The sequence below is a fragment of the Sceloporus undulatus genome, chromosome 7 (genome assembly GCF_019175285.1).
Source record: "Sceloporus undulatus isolate JIND9_A2432 ecotype Alabama chromosome 7, SceUnd_v1.1, whole genome shotgun sequence".
Lineage (NCBI taxonomy): Eukaryota > Metazoa > Chordata > Lepidosauria > Squamata > Phrynosomatidae > Sceloporus > Sceloporus undulatus.
Genome location: NC_056528.1, coordinates 32,161,791 through 32,179,467, shown reverse-complemented (window position 1 = coordinate 32,179,467; position 17,677 = coordinate 32,161,791). Strand labels below are relative to the sequence as shown.

The window sequence follows — 17,677 nt, the reverse complement described above, 5'->3', positions numbered from 1 at the left end:
CCTTTCCTTCTTTCTTATTTCCTTCCTTCCCTTCCTTATCCCCCTCCCTTCTTCTCCTTCCTGGCTTTCTTCCTTTTCTCTTCTTCAGTTCCTTCCCCTTCCATCCTTCCTTCTTCCTTCCTTCCCCCTTCTTCCTTTTCATCCCTCTCTCTCTCTCCCTCCCTCCCTTCTCCTCGGGAGGCGTGGCCTTCTCTCTGCCGGGGGAGGGCGGGAGGGGCTGAGGCTGGGCGGCCGTCTCCCGCTCTGGCTCTGGCTGGCTCTCTCTCCTCCTGTCTCCTGGCTGCTGCTGCCGCCGGGGCTCGCGATGCGGGCTGCTGGGGCCGGAGGGGGCCATGGATGCGGAGCCTGGGGAGCCTGTGTTCCGGGGCTGCCGGGGCCCTCGGGGGCTGGCGCTGGGGCTGGCGGCGGGGCTGCTCTTCGGGGCGCTGGCGCTGCAGTACCTGTGTCCGGAGGGCGGCCAGGGGCGCTGCCTGCTCCGGGGCCTGGGGCCGGCCTCTGCCCCCGATCATCGCCCGGGGCCTGCTCCTGCTCCCGCTGCTCCGGCTGCTTCCCGGGGCTGGGCTGGGCCTGAGTCCGGGGACCCGTACCTGGCGGAGGACCTGGGCCCGGGCTCGGGCTTCGTGGCGCGGCGGCGCTTCCCGGCCTCGGCGCTGCTCCGTCGGCTGGACTTCCGCATCGCCTCCCAGGACCTGATCGTCTTCCTCCACATCCAGAAGACCGGCGGCACCACCTTCGGGAGGCACCTGGTCCGCAACATCCGCCTCCCGCAGCCCTGCCGCTGCCTGGCCGGCCAGAAGAAGTGCCTCTGCCTCCGCGGGGGAAGCCCCTCGGGGACAGGGACAGGCCAGGCGCCCCCCCAGGACACCTGGCTCTTCTCCCGCTTCTCCACCGGATGGAGCTGCGGCCTCCACGCCGACTGGACCGAGCTCAACAACTGCGTCCCAGGCCTCGTCGCCGGACACAAGCAGCAGCAGCAGCCCCGAGGAGGCCCAGCGGCAGCAGCAGCAGCTGGAGCAGGAGGCAGCCCCAGGTCAGAGCCCCCTTCCTCGCCAGCCTCCCTCAGCCTCCCTCTCGCCCCCCTTTCATCCCACCTTTCTCTCCATCCCTTCTCCCCATCCTCCGTACCACCACCATTGCCCACTCCTTCCTTCCTTCCTTCCTTCCTTCCTTCCTTCCTTCTCCTCCTCTTCTTCTCCCTCGTTCCCCCTTCCTTTCTTTGTCTACTTCCCCCCTTCCTTCTCTCCTCCTTTCCTCCTTCCTCTTCTTCTTCTTCCCATCCTCCTTCCTCCACCATGTCCTCTCTCTCTTTCTTTCTCTCCTTCCTTTCCTTCCTCCTCTTTGTTTCTTTCCCTCCTTCCTTCCATACTTCTCCCCCTTTTCCTTTCCACCTTCCTCTCTTTTCCTTTTTTCTTTCCTTGTTTCCTCTTCCATCATTCCCTCTCTTCCCTTTCTGGCTTCCTCTTCCCCTTCTTTCCATCCTCCTTCCACTGCCATTCCCTCTCTCCTTCCTTACCTTCCCCTCCTTTTCTTCTTCTTCTTTCACTCCTTCCTTCCTTCCTGTTTTCTTTCTTTCCTCAATCCAGCCATCCTTCCCTTCCTCTTTTCCTTCATCCCCCTTTTCATCTCATTTCTTTCTTTTCTCCCATCTTTCCCTCTCTCTTTCTCTCCCTTTTCTTTCCCTTCTTTATGTCCTCCTTTTCTTCATCTCTTTTTCTTCCATCCTTCCCTTTCTCTTCCCTCCCTTCCCTTCCACCTTTCTCCCTCTCTCCCTGTACATCTTTCCATCCTCCTTCCATCTTTCCCTCTCTCTTCCTTTCCTGTCCACTCCTGTCCTTTCACCCCATCTTTCCCTTCCTCCCTTCTTTCTTTCCTCCCTCTGTCCTTCCCTCTCTCTTCTTATCCTTTCCCCCCTTCCCATCTTTTCTTTCTCCCTTCCCTTCCTCCTTTTCCTCCTTCCCTTCTTTCTTTGTTTCCTGCCTTCTCCTTTGGTCTTAACTTCCGCACCTGAAACCTGTGCCTCTTTCCCTGGTAGACAACACTGTACACTTGTGCAGCAGCTGAAAACGCCTTTTGTTAGCTCCCCAGGTTAAAGTAAACCTATTGCCACAGTGGGGTTTACCTATGTGTTGCACAGACAGACCATTTGACCCTTGGGCCTTGCTCTAGTTGGGACTCACTGAGCATCACCTGTTTAGGAGACAAAGCATCCCTCTACAGATTTAGGGGTCCCAATCCCCAAACACTGGCTTTTGGGGTCCCAATCCCCAAACAGTCCTGAGTTTGGAGGAGACTTCCAGAGGAAGCTGACTGACTGGAAAGAAGCCCTTCTTCCCTGGTTCAGTGTGAGAAGAAACAGCTTTAAGGGTTAGGACCATTGGAAATGAACGGGGTTTATTAGGGCCAAGAAAATAGACACAGGTCCAGCCTCCTTCCTGGCTGCCTTAAACCCAGCCCTGCAAACCTGAAGGCTATTTTCATGAAGGCTTTGCAGCAGGTTGTGAAAACATCTATGTCTTTGTTTGTCATTTGCAGCTTTCTTCTTCTTTAAGAAAGAAAATCCGTCAATACTAGAGAGCATCTCTAAACCCACAGAATGAGGGAGATTTCTCCTCTCCCTGCTGCTGTTTTCGCACTTCTGCAAACCATGATCAATCTTGTTCCCAAAGCATCTGTCCATTGCATGCATAAGCATATATATATATATATATGGGGCATTTAAAACCCTTCTCTGCCTCCTCTCCATACCATCAAATGCAAATTTTGCGGCACGACTCTCCAGTTTGTGCTGCAAATTTCTTTTTCGGTCTCACCTACACAAATCTGGATGACCCAAGGAGTCAAATGTATGCTCTGACGTTTTTAAAAGACGTTTTTGCTCACTTTGTGTAGGTTTATTATGTTTTTCTTTATGTTTTTCTAAATGTAAACTTAGGTTTATAGCTCTTAAGCCATCAGGCTGAGCTAAAACATTCAAAAATGGTAACAACAAGCTCTGTGTGGGGAATTGGTAGCCAAAGACGGATCCCCTCCTCTCTCTTTGTCTCTGTTAGACCTAAACTCCTAGGGAATTCCTGGAATACTTTCCCAGACCAAACAACGTTGAGCCCTTCTCCTTCCTGAGCTCCCGTTCCCCACCGTGACCCCCAAAATTGCTCTTATTTAAGTCCTTTGCCAGTAATGCCCAGCAACCATCTGAAGTTGGGATTTTTGGATGTTTCCTTGTAAATCGGGAAGGTTAAAAGTATCCCAGGTTGAGTGGAAGAGGATCAACGGAGGTTCTTGTTTTAGGATGGAATGGGTCTTGTGATCACAATAGATGCTTCTCCTTTTCTGGCATGTCTTTCTGTTGATGCTGGCTCTAGTTGTGACAGGTAGACTCTGCTGAGCCTTGGAGGCTCGTCCATTGAAGCAGAAACCACTAGGATTTTGTTGGTGAGTCCCAGCTCCAAGATGCCCATGGACTCAGATGTCGAGTGGCTGGTCAACACATAGGTTGTTGGTTGATAGGTTAATACATGGACCCAGTGGTTTTAGTCCAGCCAGGACCAGCCTGAGGCCTCATTCCCACTTACAAATAAATCGGTTTGCGATCTGAATCGATTCGACAGCGGAGCATGGTTCCCACTACATTTGCTTCGGTCGCATTCTCTCCCTGTAAAATAACCCACTTCTGATTCACATTCACGCATGAATCGGTTCAAAATGGATCCAACCAACCGAAGGGCAAATTTAAATTGATTCCGATCCACATCTGGTTCACACTTGCACAGAATCGATTTATCCAAAAAGACACAGAAAGCATCAGCCTCAAAAAGACGCGGGTTAAATGGGTCTGGCGTGTGGCCCCCCCTCCGAATCGCTTCAGCGAATCGATTGAAGTGGGAAGCAGGGTCACTTGAACTGGTTCAAACCGATTTGCGATCCGGTTTAAAAGGTAGTGGGAATCTGGCCTAAGTGACCTGATGTATCTTTTCCTGCTCTGGTGCGGATGGCTTCCTCATGACCAGCGGAACTTACATATTTTGGCCCTGGATTGTTTATCTTTTTCCCTCCCTGAAAGATGCAACGTTCACTTCTTCCTTGATGGAGGAAGGGCGAGAGATGCGTCATTCCTCCTTTTCAGGGGATTATTTCTCATTGAGCTTTGTCTTTCCTTGAGTCATCATCTCCTAATATTCTCCTTTTCCCTTGAAACCATCAGCTGGGAGAAGATGAGAGGTTTCCACTCCTTAACCTGGCCCTTTCTTGTCACTGCAGATCACGGTTTGCCACGTGGATTTCTGCAGAAGTGGCATTGCTATTGCTTAGCATACAATAGAGTTGCTAAAGATGCCATTTCTGGGGCTTAGTGGCATAAACCCTCCCTGAGGTTTCCAAGAAGGGTCTCCCCCCAAATAATCTCATTTTCCTATCTGTCTGTCTGTTTGTTCTTCCTTTGGCAAGGTCCTTTGTGCCGGTGCCTGGGTAGGCTTTTGTGTTCCCAGGCTTAGTCACTGATCTGAAAGATTTTGCCTGTTGTTGGCTGGAAACCTCTTTTGGCTACAGGGAGATAATGCGCCAGGAGATGTTTTCTTGTTGCTGCTGCTGCTGCTGCCGTTCTTCCCTGGGTGTCTTCTTCTGAGCCTCTCTGATGTGCGAAATGCGTTGATATTGCAAGGGCAACGTGTGCAGATCAGCTGTGAGCCCTGCATCCCAAATGTTCAAAGGCTGGAGCAGAATGTGGATTGGAGCCAAATGGGGTTTTCTTTCCGCGTGGGAGGAGGAAAGGAGGACTGAAATTGAAACAAAGAACTGCGTGAAGCAGTTCATCTTCAGCAGGAGCCATCAAACAATAGCCTGCAGCGTGTCCTTATCTGCCCAGCCGTTGTGGTGGTTGTGCTTGTTGCAAAAAAGTTGCACTTTGGTAAAGCCAAGAAGTGTTGTCTAGTTCTTAGGGAGGTGTGCATGGAGGTGGTTTTACCATTCATTTTCGTCCCCAAGCAAACCGGAGTTGGCCCTTTCATGAATTTTGTTTCCCTTGTCAACTTGGATAGAGAAAAGCCCAGCAAATTACTCTCCCCGTGACTTATTTCTAGTTGCTCCTTTGCAAATCTTTCTCTGCATCTTTTATGGAATCGGGTGTTGCAGGGCTGTCATGAACCACACTTGTCAGCCATGCTTAATTGATGATGATGATGGTAATAATAATAATAATAATAATAATAATAATAATAATAATAATAATAATAATAATAATAGGTAATTTGCCACAGATGGGGGCCTGATGAGCATCAGGAGTTGGACCCTTGATGCTCAAGATAAAGATATGGAGGGATCTGATTTATATTTTTATTTTCTGATAACTCTTTTTGCTATTTCATAGGAACAACTGGGCATGAATTTTGCAAAGGAAAATAAGCATCAGGAGTTCGACGGTTGATGCTCAGCATAAAATAGGAGAATTCTTTCCAGGGTGGGTGAGGAAAATGTGGGTTGCAGAGAAAATGAGGGCATTACCCCCCAATAAGACTATCAGTGCAATTTTCTTGGAGTCCCCACATGTCTAGCATTGCAATGGTTTAACCCTTTAGTTGATCAGAGTTTAGGGACCCAGAGCCAAAGGGGCAGGCAGAGTAACCCAAGAAGTGCGGACGCAGCAAATACAAAAGTTTTAGGGTTGAAGGAGTATCAGCACATCACACTTTGTAATGCTAGAAAATGAGGGTCTGAAGGACAATTTCCATTGGAGTGGCAGAATTCTCCTCTGGAGAAGCAATGCCCTAATTTTGCTCTCCTCTGAAAGTTACACCCTCCTTAGTCTTTATTTCCATTCTGAACATTCCTTTCCGGCTGAATATTTCAGTTGCAAGAATTTACATTTGGGAAAAGCTTGTACATCTGGGGGAGTCAGACATTTTGCACGCAGTTATAACAATGTAGATGTGTCTGGATATGGCATCAAGTGGGCTGTCGACTTACAGAGACCCCATGAATTTCGTAGGGTTTTCTTAGGCAGGTGGTTTTGCCAGTTTGTTGCTCTGAAATGCAGCCAACAGCAACTTGCTTTCGTTGTCAGTCACCCATCGAAGCACTAACCAGGTCTTACCTTGCTTAGCTTTCAAGATCAGATAGAAACTGGTGGTTTTATGGCATTTAGGCAAACAACATAGGCAGGAGTTGGTTAAAGAGTCTTGCAGGAGGAGTGTGTGTTGGTATGCGCCTTCACGTCGCTTGTCGACTTATGGTGACCCCCATTAATTTTGTAGTTTTTTCTTAGGCAAGGAATGCTCAAGAGGTGGTTTTGTCTGTTACAGTGTAGGAGGAATCATGCTGGGTTATTGTGCGGCTGGCACATACATCAGCTGTCTTTCCTCCACTAAATATTTATTCTGCTCCATGCTCTTGGTTGGAACCATCGAGTCTTAAGTGCAGATTCATTTGGGACCAATGCCCCATGTCGCTTTGCAACATTCCCTTCTTTCCAAGATGAGCTCCAACCCTGTTGTGCGGCTCTTTCTCTTTGTCTTCTCTCCGCCTTTTCTTTGTATGTGTTTGGGGCAGATTCCCTCCCTCCCTTCTCTTCGCAGCCTTGCTTTCAGCTGCAAATCCTTTGAGAAAGGAGGAATGTGAACTCTGCTGATTCAAGCGCTCAATCCAGTTTCCTTATTCATTCAACCCCTTGGTAGGATTTAGAAGAAGGACGAGATACAAATGGAGCTCTGGTTGGTTGAAAACCGACAGAAAGAAAACCAGCTCATTTGAGGTGTGATGCTGGAGAAAGGATGGCCAAAAAGGCAAAAAAATGGGTCCTTGGTCAGATCAAGCCTGAAATCACCCTGGAAGCAAAGATGATCAAACTGAGGTTGTCGTAGTTTGGCCACATCATGAGAAGGCATGAATCAATGGAAAAGATAATAATGATAGCAAAGGTAGAAGGTTGTAGAAAGAGAGGAGGACCACACAATGGATGGATAGACTGAGTCATTGAGGTCACAGGTATGGATTTGCAGAACCTGAGCAGAGCAATGGAGTACAGGGGGTCTTGGAGATATTTCATCCACAGGGTCACCATGAGCTATGATCGACTCGAAGGCAGTTAACAACATCAACAAATTTTTAACTTGTTATATCGATACACTGTTTCCAATTCTGTTTTTAAAGTTGTACTATTTTTACGTGTCTGTTGCAAGCCACAATTTGGGTCCAGTTGAGGAGAAAGGTGGCATATAAATAAAATCAAGGAATAATACATAGCATGGGCTCTTCCACTATGCAAACACACACATATGCATTGGCCAGTGGGCTATGGAAAAGTCTGGACCAATGCTTGATTTGGTTGATTTGGGACTAGGTCCAACTGTTGGAGCTGGTCTAATGATTTTACGGTTCAAGAGTGTGGGCTTCCATTGAACATTAGAAGGAACTCTTAATAGTACGGTGGGCCCTTGGTATCTGCTGGGGTTTGGTTCTAGGACCCTCTATGGATACCAAAATCAGTGGCTGCTCAACTCCCATGATATACAGTGGGTAGTACAATGGTGTCCCTTATATAAGATGTCAAAGTCAAGATTTGCTATAGGGAATATATTTAATATTTTCAAGCTGTAGATCAGTGGTTCCCAACCTGTGGGTCGGGACCCCTTTGGGGGTCAAATGACCCTTTCACAGGGGTCGCCTAAGACCATTGGAAAACACATATTTGCATGTAGCAATGAAAATAATTGTATTGTTGGGGGTCGCCACAACATGAGGAACTGTATTAAAGGATCGCGGCATTAGAAAGGTTGGGAACCACTGCTGTAGATGGTTGAATCTCTGGATAAGGAATCCGTGAATAGAGAGAGCCAACTATGGCAGGGGCCCATGACTTAGACCCTCTTTCTCTGGGCTGGATGGCTGAACCTGCTAGGAGTTCCTGCATTAAGTGGAAAGAAGTTGGACTCAATGGGCTCTAGGGTCCCCTTCCAATTCTTTGATTCTATTATTTCTATAGTAGCTTGTGGCCCCTTACATGGGAGCCACCGATTGCCGTTATGTGCTATCATGCGCAACTGTGGAAGCAGGTTTTGGTTACTGAGAAGGTGTATCTATTTGGAAAAACTGGCATTGTATTTTTTTTATTAAACAAGCTAGTGAATGCGCAGGCAGTTTGATAGCTCTGGCGACACTTTCCCTCCCCCCGAAACCCTGTCTTCTTGATGAGCGATTATTGCGATGGCATCTTGTGTGCGCTAAAAAGGGAAACATGGGTGCGAACAAGCGTTCTTTCCCCCTCCTCTTTCCCACACCTGTTCTATGAACTGGGTTCATTTTCTTGGTGTTGTCAATGGAACGACCACCATCTGGCCAGGGATTAGCCAAAGTCCTTTGCACTGAGCTCAGGCAGCAATGAGTGCAAATCTTTCTCTGGTGTATGTGCATGGATGGATGGATAGCTACAGGTCTGCTTTCTATTATAGGGGTGAGCAAACTATAGCCCACAGATACATCCCACTATGCAGGGCATTTCTACCATATTTTGATCCTCTGGATTCAACAGGGGTCAAAATGAAATTTTTGATGCAAATAAACAACTGTTTTTGCATCAAAATGCTCTCTAATGGCCCACAAAGTCCCCTCACCAATGCATCCCTTAGAAAGTTTTTGGGGATCCCTCAGCTGCAGTTCTCCAAGGTTTTCTGGCAGGTTAACGTGCCTCTCCCAGTCTTTCAAGTTGCCCACTTCTGTTGTGTTGGGAATTCTACATACAGGTGGTACCATGCCACCTTAGACTCATCAGATCATGGGTGATTTGGGAAGTTAAAGTGGTTCAGGCCTGGTTAGTTGCCAGGAGAGATTTTGTTGCATCAGTGCCAACATCTGATGAAATTCAGTTGAACAGAAGGAAGAGAATACTTATTTTTCAGAGTCCAGAACTCAAGGTGGCCAACAAAATTTAGAACAGATTGTTGTTGTGTACCTTCAAGTCATTTCTGACTCATGGTGACCCTAAGATAGTTGAGAGAAAGCCAGCATGGCATAGTGGTTTGAGTGGTTGGATTATGACACTGGAGACCAAGGTTCAATTCCCAGCTTGGCCAAGAAACCCACTGAGTGACATTGAGCAAGTCACATACTCTCAGCCTCAAGGGAAGGCAATGGCAAACCTTCTCTGAACAAATCTTGCCAAGAAAAACCCATGATAGAGTCACCTTAGGGTTGCCATAAGTTGGAAATGACTTGAAGTCACACAACATACATAAGATAGTTTAGGGGTTTTGAACAGAGAAAGCTTTACAATTCCTATCCTAGATTAATGCTTTAAATATATAATTAAACTAGCAATGGGATGTTGATGGATGGTTTCATGTCACAGGAGGGAAAGTGGCAATCCAGGTGATGTGTGTGGATCATGCCAAAAACATACCAACTCTCAAAGCAAATACCACTGTTTTTGCATCTATTCTTTCCAAAATAACACCCGGAAATGACATAGCATAACTTCCTATGGCTGTTAGATGAAAATAGTATTTTTGGGGGGAAACATTTGGGTGTTGGTCTTCCTTTTGGAGTGGGTGAAGTATACCCCTTGGGCCAAATGTGGCCTTTGAAAAATAACTTTTTAAAAAGGCTGCTCTCTCAACAGTTGACCAACCTTGCCCTGTTTAAATCCTGCCCCACAGTTGGTGATGATATAATACGCTGCAGTGAACTTTCGTGGAGTGAAGGATCCTTTTAGAATGGAAACAGAATTCCATTGGGAGTGGAAGGGAAGGTGCTTCCTTAAAACCTGGTTATAATTCCCAGAGGCTTGGCATGCTGTCTTTTATCAGGGAGAGCAAGAATAGACTTGCTTTGGAGCCTGCAGACTTGCACCACCGGAAACGTGGCCCAATGTGGAGCCAAGCAGGCTGGGGCGTGCCATTTGGGCTGCCATTTTGGACAACTGGAAGTGAGGTGCCTCATCACTCCTGGTTGCCTCTTGGGGAGGTTTGGAGGGTGGTTTGTGCAATTGCATAGAATCATAGAATCAGAAAGTTGGAAGAGACACCAAGGGCCATATGGTCCAACCCTCTTCTGACAGACAGGAAAATGCAATCAAAGCACTCCTGGTGACAGATAGCCATCCAGCCTCTGTTTGAAAGCCTCCAAAGAAGGAGACTTCACCACTCTTCCACTGTCAAACAGCTCTTACTGTCAGGAAGTTCTTCCTAATCTGTATTCATCCAGAGGCTACAGTGCCTCCATTGCACAATTGTGGAGTGACTCATTCACCTTGGGCCAGTGGACAATGGCCAGCAGTGTGCATTGGGGTGCTTCCCACTGCACATCTTGACACTGTCTAAGAAGTTCTGGGGTACAACTGGAGTGCTAAAAACCAATCAGAAAAGCCCAATGTGCATCAGACATTCCCGATGTTCACCAGAGCACTCTTGCCCTGATACATATCCTTGCAATTCACTAACAGGATTTTGTTATGCCTCTGCAACGCAGCTAAGGATTCATAAAGTTACACATCGAAGACCATTATGTAAAATCTCGGCCATTATTTTTGAGCACTTTAGAGCTGCTGAGACTGAAGAGAAGCTATTATATTGAGGGGTAAACAAACATGTTGACCATGCAGCAAAAATACAGCCAACGAGACATACTGAGTATTTGTTGGATTGAATCATAGAATTGGAAGGAACCCTGGAGGTCATGTAGTCCAACTCTCTGCCAGTGCAGGGACCCAGTGTGAAAGTATCCCTGAGAGGTGGCCATCTAACTTCTCCTGAAAACCCTCTGACAAAAGAGAAGTTACTGCTCAATGAGGCAATCCAGTGGTTCCCAAACATTGGTCCTTCAGGTGTTTGGGACTTCAAGGCTGAAACATGGATTCCAGAAGCCTCAGCCAGCTTGGCCAATGGTCAGGAATAATGGGAGTTGAAGTCCAAAACATCTAGAGAACCAGAGCTTGGGAACCATGGAGGTAACCCCATTCCACTGTTGAAATGCTGTTCCCATCAGGTTGGCTTTCCAATATTTGGTCAGAATCTCTTTCCTGCATTTGAAACTTATTGGATTGGGTGCCTATTTTCTCCTTTTTCATGCTTTGGATTCCAAAATTAATTATATAGCCAGACATTGAGAAAGCAGCTGCATCAGTACAGTGATAAAAACTCCAGAATGGTTGGCATCTATATACACAGGTAAACACAGAGGCTGTGATATGGCGAGAAGTCGCTGGCTGCTCCAAGATAGCATGACTTGTTCATTATGTTTCATTTCATCCGATCTGTCACTCATACCTGTCATTACTTAGAAACACCTGATTTCTGTGCATAAGCAATGCTTTCCACATTCTGGCTGGGTTAAAACAGGTTTTTCTGTACATCAGGAGATGCGCGCGCACACTCTCTCTCTCCGCTGCTTTCCTGGGACATTGTAAATTTTAAAATATTGCAGTAAATGATTGCTTGCAAAAGTGTCGAAATCCATCAGAGCTACAGGGGAGATTCATATTTATGACTTGTGATCTGTTCTGATCTTGGCAGCATGCTCTATTAAATGATCAAATATCGTTTTGGAACTTGGGTGAAGGATAGGCGGGCGTTGGGAATAAATAAGATATTGGCAGCCATTGAAGTTTTGCTGGGGCTCCTGATGTGCATTCGCTGCGGTTAATTTGCCCTTCGTTCATTTAAATCAGAATTGTCAAAGAATGTGTTCGCTGCTGATGTAAATGGCTACAAGAAGAAGGTATTAGTAGACTTGATTGCTTTTTAAATTTGACTAGCAGAGATGCTCCAGCGCAGCAAAGAGCATTGTCCCTGTTTCTTGCGAACACTGCAGTGCCTAATGAATCACTTCAATGTACTTTCCTGAAAGAAAGTGGAGCAATTTAAATGTGCAATGCATTGATTTACATCAAATGGATGAGGCCTCATGCACCATCCCTTGCATTAATTCCGGTTCCTCCAGTAACTGTAATACTGAAGGCAGGCCGTCAACACAGCAGCCACTCAGATTAACTCGCGGAGATCACGCCAGCTTTACACGGAAATGGCAAAGTTAACGCACTGTAGAGAGGACTCCATCTGTGGCAGGAACTTTCTTTTCTTTTCTGCCAATTTTGGAAGGTTGGCGCTGTGTCTCCAGAAACTCATGCAAGGAGATGGTTTCAAAAATGACAGCTGTGTTAAATCATTGCAGCAAAATGATAGAGAATCGTATGATATCTTGGAAATAGGTTTTATGGGCATGGAGCTGCATGGAAGTCAGTCTTGGAACTTCAGCTAGATATATATAGCAATTGTGGGCAAAGGCCACATACATCCTGGGCCTACATATGGTCCAGGTGCCCTGTTTAATCCTGGCAAGGACCCAGGTGAGTACACCTACGTTAAATAGGAACTGGTAGGTAGAGAGATCTTGTAGCACCTTTGAGACTCACTGAAAGAAAGAAGTTGGCAGCAGGAGTTTTCGTAGACTTCAATCTACTTCTGCAGATGTATCTGAGAAAGTAGACATATGTCTATGAAAGCTCATGCTGCCAATTTCTTTCTTTCGGTGAGTCTCCAAGGTGCCACAAGATATTTCTACATACTGATTCTGCAGACTAACATGGCTATATCTTTGAATTCTACCACTCTAGGAACTGGTGTGGGTACTGGCACTGTCAGTATGACAAGCAATGTGACACATGATGCTAACCCATGCTTAACCAAACAATAGCTTGCAGTGAGATCTTGTCCGTGAAGCCCACTGGGTGACCCTGAGCAAGCTATTCTCTATCAGCCTCAGAGAAAGGCAATGGCAAACCCCCTGTGAACAAATTTTGCCAAGAAAACCCCATGATAAGTTAGCCTTAGGCTCCCCATAAGCCAGAAACTACTGCAAGATCCCATGTGATCTTGGAAGCTAACCAGAGCCAGTCCTGGTTAGTCCTCAGATGGGAGACCGCCCATGAATACCAGGTGCTGCAGGCTCTATTTCAGAGGAAGAGAATGGCAAAACCACCTCTGAGTATTCCTTACCAAATAAGCCAGTGAACTTCTTGCGGTTACCATAAGTTGAAATGTGACTTGAAGGTGCATAAACCCATATACATCCAAGGGTTTCTGGGTGAGCAGGGATTCGAACCCTGATCTCCTGGAGTCTTGGTCCAGCACTTGAAACACAGCACCCTGCTGTCTCTCAGAAGAGATTGAACAGTTTATTAAATTGATGTAGTTTCCAAATAGTGTCAGGGGGCAGGAGTTGCAGGACTGGGACCTGGAGGAAGAGTATGATGTGGAGGCTGAGGAAGGGACCCAAGCAAGGCTTCCAACCAGGGAACAACATTCCCTTTTGGAAAGCAGCCAGCCCTCTTTATTGCAGAGCTCCAGCCAGCTCCTCTTGTTGAACTGCAGCCTCTGCCAGCAGGACCAGGGCAAGGCTCACCTGCAGCTGATGAGGCAGAGGACCTAGCTGGGCTTTTAAAGCCTCCATCAAGGAGGAGGAAGAAAAGGATCCAACTAAAGGGAGAGCTAAGATGTTCAGCCAGGCTAAAGGCCAAGCAGCAATCAAACTCTGATTGGAACCAGCTGGGCTCAGGCTTGTTAAGAGCTGAGTTGGCCTAAGGAGTTGCTGGAAGCAACTCTGTTTCTTGGCCAGCGTTCCTATTATTAGACTCCTGCTTTCCTGAGATATCCAGACTTCTTTGGCCCTTGGACCATGTTGCTCTCAATTCCTGTTGCCCCCTTTGACTCAGACTGCTTGACCCACGCCTTTCTCTTGAAGAACTCACAGGCAAGGACACTTTTGAGCTGCTTGAAATTCGTTGCCTCTGTTTGCATTATCTGTCGGTAGTTCCCTCCCAGCTACCCAGTTTAGGTGTTTGGTGAACCAGGACAGATAAATCCTGATTTGTCTATCCCTAATGTAGGGGAATCCAGGGGCTGGTTGAGGGATTTTGGGGGCAGTGTAGTTTCCAAAAGTAACTTTTCCCATCCCTGATGTATTATACAGTGTGCATGTGCCATACATGGGTGTGCTTTTTGTGGCTTTAACTTTACATGGAAGGTTAAGCTGCTGAATGTGGGAACACTCCCCCATTAAAAAAAATGGGGGTTGAGCATGGATAGAGAATCCATCGATCTCCCATGTATGGGGAGGGCCTACAGTGTGTGTTGCTTGCCTTTACATCATGACCCTATCATAGGGTTTTCTTGGCAAGTTTCATCGGGGGGGGGGTTGCCATTGCCATTCCCTGAGGCTGAGAGAGTGTGACTTGCTTTCACCTCCCAAAAAGCCTTTTTTGGCCTGTGCAACTGTTGAATCCTTTCATTGAATGTTGGGTTGCTTCTTTGCCGTTCGCTTGTTTGAAATGTCCCCCTTTGAAACTGCTATGGGATGGTTGGAACATGTGCACCCTTGGTTGTGTGTTGTATGAGAGAGGAGGAGATTTGATCCTGTGCAGCTGAAAAGTAATTGTGGGTAAAAATTTCCAAAGGCGACAGCAACCGTTTTACATAAATTAGCCAATTGCACTATTATATAACGATAGAGGTTTCCACCTCTTCTCCCTCCCCAGGAATTGTTAAAATGCAACTGAATTAATGGCCCCAGCTGTTCACTTTCCTCTCCCCCCCCCTTCATTGGAAAAGCCTGGCTAGGAGTCCCTTTTGTACTCACAAAAGCTACCTGCTTGCATTTGGGATGTTTAGACACTCAGAGGATGAATATGGATGGGCCCAGGCAGCTGGTCTCTTAGTTGGCTGGAAATTCGTGGGTGGGTGTTTAGGAATTTGAAATATTTAACCAGCCTTGCACAGGGCAGGGATCTTATATATATTTTTAAAACCACCCACCAACAAACAAGTCCATGCTTTGAAAAAAATAATCATACAGTAATTGCAAAACCCGACTGAAGGTAGGCCCCTAGCAATTTGATTTTTATGTTTATTCTTTTGCAATCTTGAAGTATGCATGCATGGGCTGCCCTCAATCTGAAACAGATTTCAGCGGCATGCCAGCTCTGCTTTCTTTGGGAACAGTGATCTGTCTGGATGATGGATGGCTGAGGATGGAGCATATGGCTGGTCTCCCTGGCCATCATTCAGCCAGGATAGAAAAGGATCTGGAGCAGAAGGTCTCCTCCTTTCGGGTTCTGGGATGGTGAGCAAAATGGCAGACCAAGGACACACTGTCCTCAAGGAGGAGATGATGATGCTCATTATCATCATCGTCATCATCATCCCTTCTTTTCCCTGTTATGGGACTCAAGGCAGTTAGACACACTAGTCAAAAATTCATAGTACAGCTATCCCACCATATCAATGGGCTTCTAATGATTCTAACCAACCTTGGATTGCCATACCCCATATTATTCATTGGCAGAAACATGAACATGCACACACTGAACCACTGTTGTTGTTCTTGTGTGCCTTCAAGTTGTTTCCAACTTATGCCCACCCTAAGGTGCACGTATCTTGGAGTTTTCCTGGCAAGAGTTCTTGTTCTGTTTTCAAATTGCCTGAAAAAATATGAATATTATTAGAAATGGCATGACAACCAGGTGTGGAATTTGGTGCATTTTTTAAAAAAGTGTATGACATGAACCGATTTGTTGTTGGTGTGTGTTTTCAAGTAAGGTCTCCAGTTTACAATGATCCTAAGGCAAACCTGGTACAGGGTTTTCTTGGTAAGATTTATTCAGGGGAGAAGGATGGTTTCTCCAGGTGATACAAGCCATGTAGTGTTTTCAGAGTTATTGATGACACTTTGAAAAGGTCCTGAGAATGGATTGAAAACTAGTGGATGTAGGAAACCTGCTTTATCCAGCTTTTAAAAATTGGAAAAGTCACTTTCAGCAGACTGGACACTTCCAGAATCCTCCAGCCGGCCAAAGTAACATTTTCCAGTCTCCAATTTTAAAGCAGGTCTTTCTTACAAGTTGGGAATCTCCTCCGTCTCCCCATCTCCATGGATTTCTGAACATGTTCTGTGCCTTGCGTGTCATGTTCTCCAAACAATACAAACGCTGAACAGGTTGTCTCTTCAAGCCTCGCTCTTCTGGTACAAGCTTTCCTATTTTCTTCCAGCCCTCTCTGTGAAAGAAGAAGGAGCAGCGTGGTTCAACAGCTTTTGTCAATAGCAAATAGAAAGGGTTTTTAAAAAACAAAATGTAACGCTTCCCTTTATGTGCGTGCACAATGTGCACAATTGCTGTGAAGTGTAGGCAGTGAGCACAAATGGCTTTTGGGGAGCCTGATGCCAACAGAAGAGAAACAAACAGACGGGGATCTGGCGTGTCGAGCGCGGCAACATTTTGGCCATCTGAGCAAGGAAAAAGCCTTGCAAGATTAATAAAATGCCTTCTGCACCTTTAGAAGAATTGATTTGTGGGTCTGTTCAGTCTCTGAAATTAAATCTACCATAAACATGGAAACACCAGTGTTCTCTTGGTCTTGTCCAGTGGGGGGGGGGGGGGGAATGTTTTTCAGGATGTTGAGTTTGTAGAGGACTGGATTTAGATCTGGTGTGTGAACCATTGTTACTAGTTTCATAGACCAGGTGACTTGGACCCTCGATGGTCGGTATTCTGTTGGGCCAATAGAAGTATAGTGTCTAGATTGGGGAAAGTAATAGTACCAGACTATTTTGCTTTGGTGAGACATCACCTGGAATATTGTGTCCAGTTCTGGGCACAACAATTCAAGAAGGATGTTGAGAAGCTGGAGCATGTCCAGAGGAGGACAACCATAATGGTGAAGGGTCTGGAAACTATGCCTTATGATGCTTAGGGAGCTGGGTATGTTTAGCCCGGAGAAGAGATGGTTAAGGGGTGACATGATAGCCATGTTTAAAAATTGGAAGGAATGTCATATTGAAGATGGAACAAGCTTGTTTTCTGCTGCTCCAGAGACTAGGACCTGGAGCAATGGATGCAAACTACAGGAAAAGAGATTCCACCTCAACATTAGGAAGAACGTCCTGATGGTAACAGCTGTTTGACAGTGGAAGATGCTGCCTTGGAAGTTGGTGGAGTTTGCTTCTTTGGAGGTTTTTGAACAGAGGCTGGATGGCCATCTGTCACAGGGAGTGCTTTGACTGTGACTTCCTGCATGGCAGAATGCAGTTGGATTGGATGGCCCTTGGAGTCTCTTCCAACTTTAGGATTCTATGAAGAATTCAGTCACACATTCTAAGTATTTTGCCTTTAGTAATTGTGCTGTTGTGATCCTACCTACAGTAATGTTGTGCATGCTTTGGGAACTGCTTGTAGAGCACCTCTCACCATTTGAGCCATAGTTGTTTTCTATGAAGAGAAAGAAATTGCTGGGAAATTAATAATAGTAGTAACAACAACAACAACAATGTAATAATAATAATAATAATAATAATTCATTTATTCCCCACCTTTTCTAATAGTGGTACTCAAGGTGATTCTGGGCACCACAATTCAGAAACGATGATGAGCAGCTGGAGTGTGTCCAGAGGAGGGAGACCAAAATGGTGATGGGTCTGGAAACCACCGAACCCTCTGAGAAGTGGCTTTTGGAGCTGGCTATGTTTTGCCTGGGTAAGAGAAGGTTAAGAAGTGATACAATATTATTATCTTCAGGTTTGCTGGGCAGAGCCAGAAATGCTTGGGAGGGCAAGGATCAATGTACTGTCTTGACCCACCATTCATAGATTCTTCTCCAGTCTCACGCCTTCCAGCCTTTCTTACTTGTGGATGTTTTCATGTTGT

General features: G+C 46.3%; 1 protein-coding gene across 1 annotated transcript in view; it reads left to right on the top strand.

Annotated features, from left to right (window-relative positions):
* The first annotated feature begins 255 nt into the window (after nucleotides 1–255).
* The window catches only part of HS6ST2 (heparan sulfate 6-O-sulfotransferase 2), a 110,403-nt gene continuing 92,981 nt past the window's right edge, over nucleotides 256–17,677 (top strand). Inside the window, exon 1 of the mRNA XM_042479874.1 lies at nucleotides 256–1,030. Within this exon, the coding sequence (XP_042335808.1) occupies nucleotides 333–1,030 (698 nt within the window). The 5' untranslated portion in view covers nucleotides 256–332. The remainder of the gene's footprint in view (nucleotides 1,031–17,677) is intronic.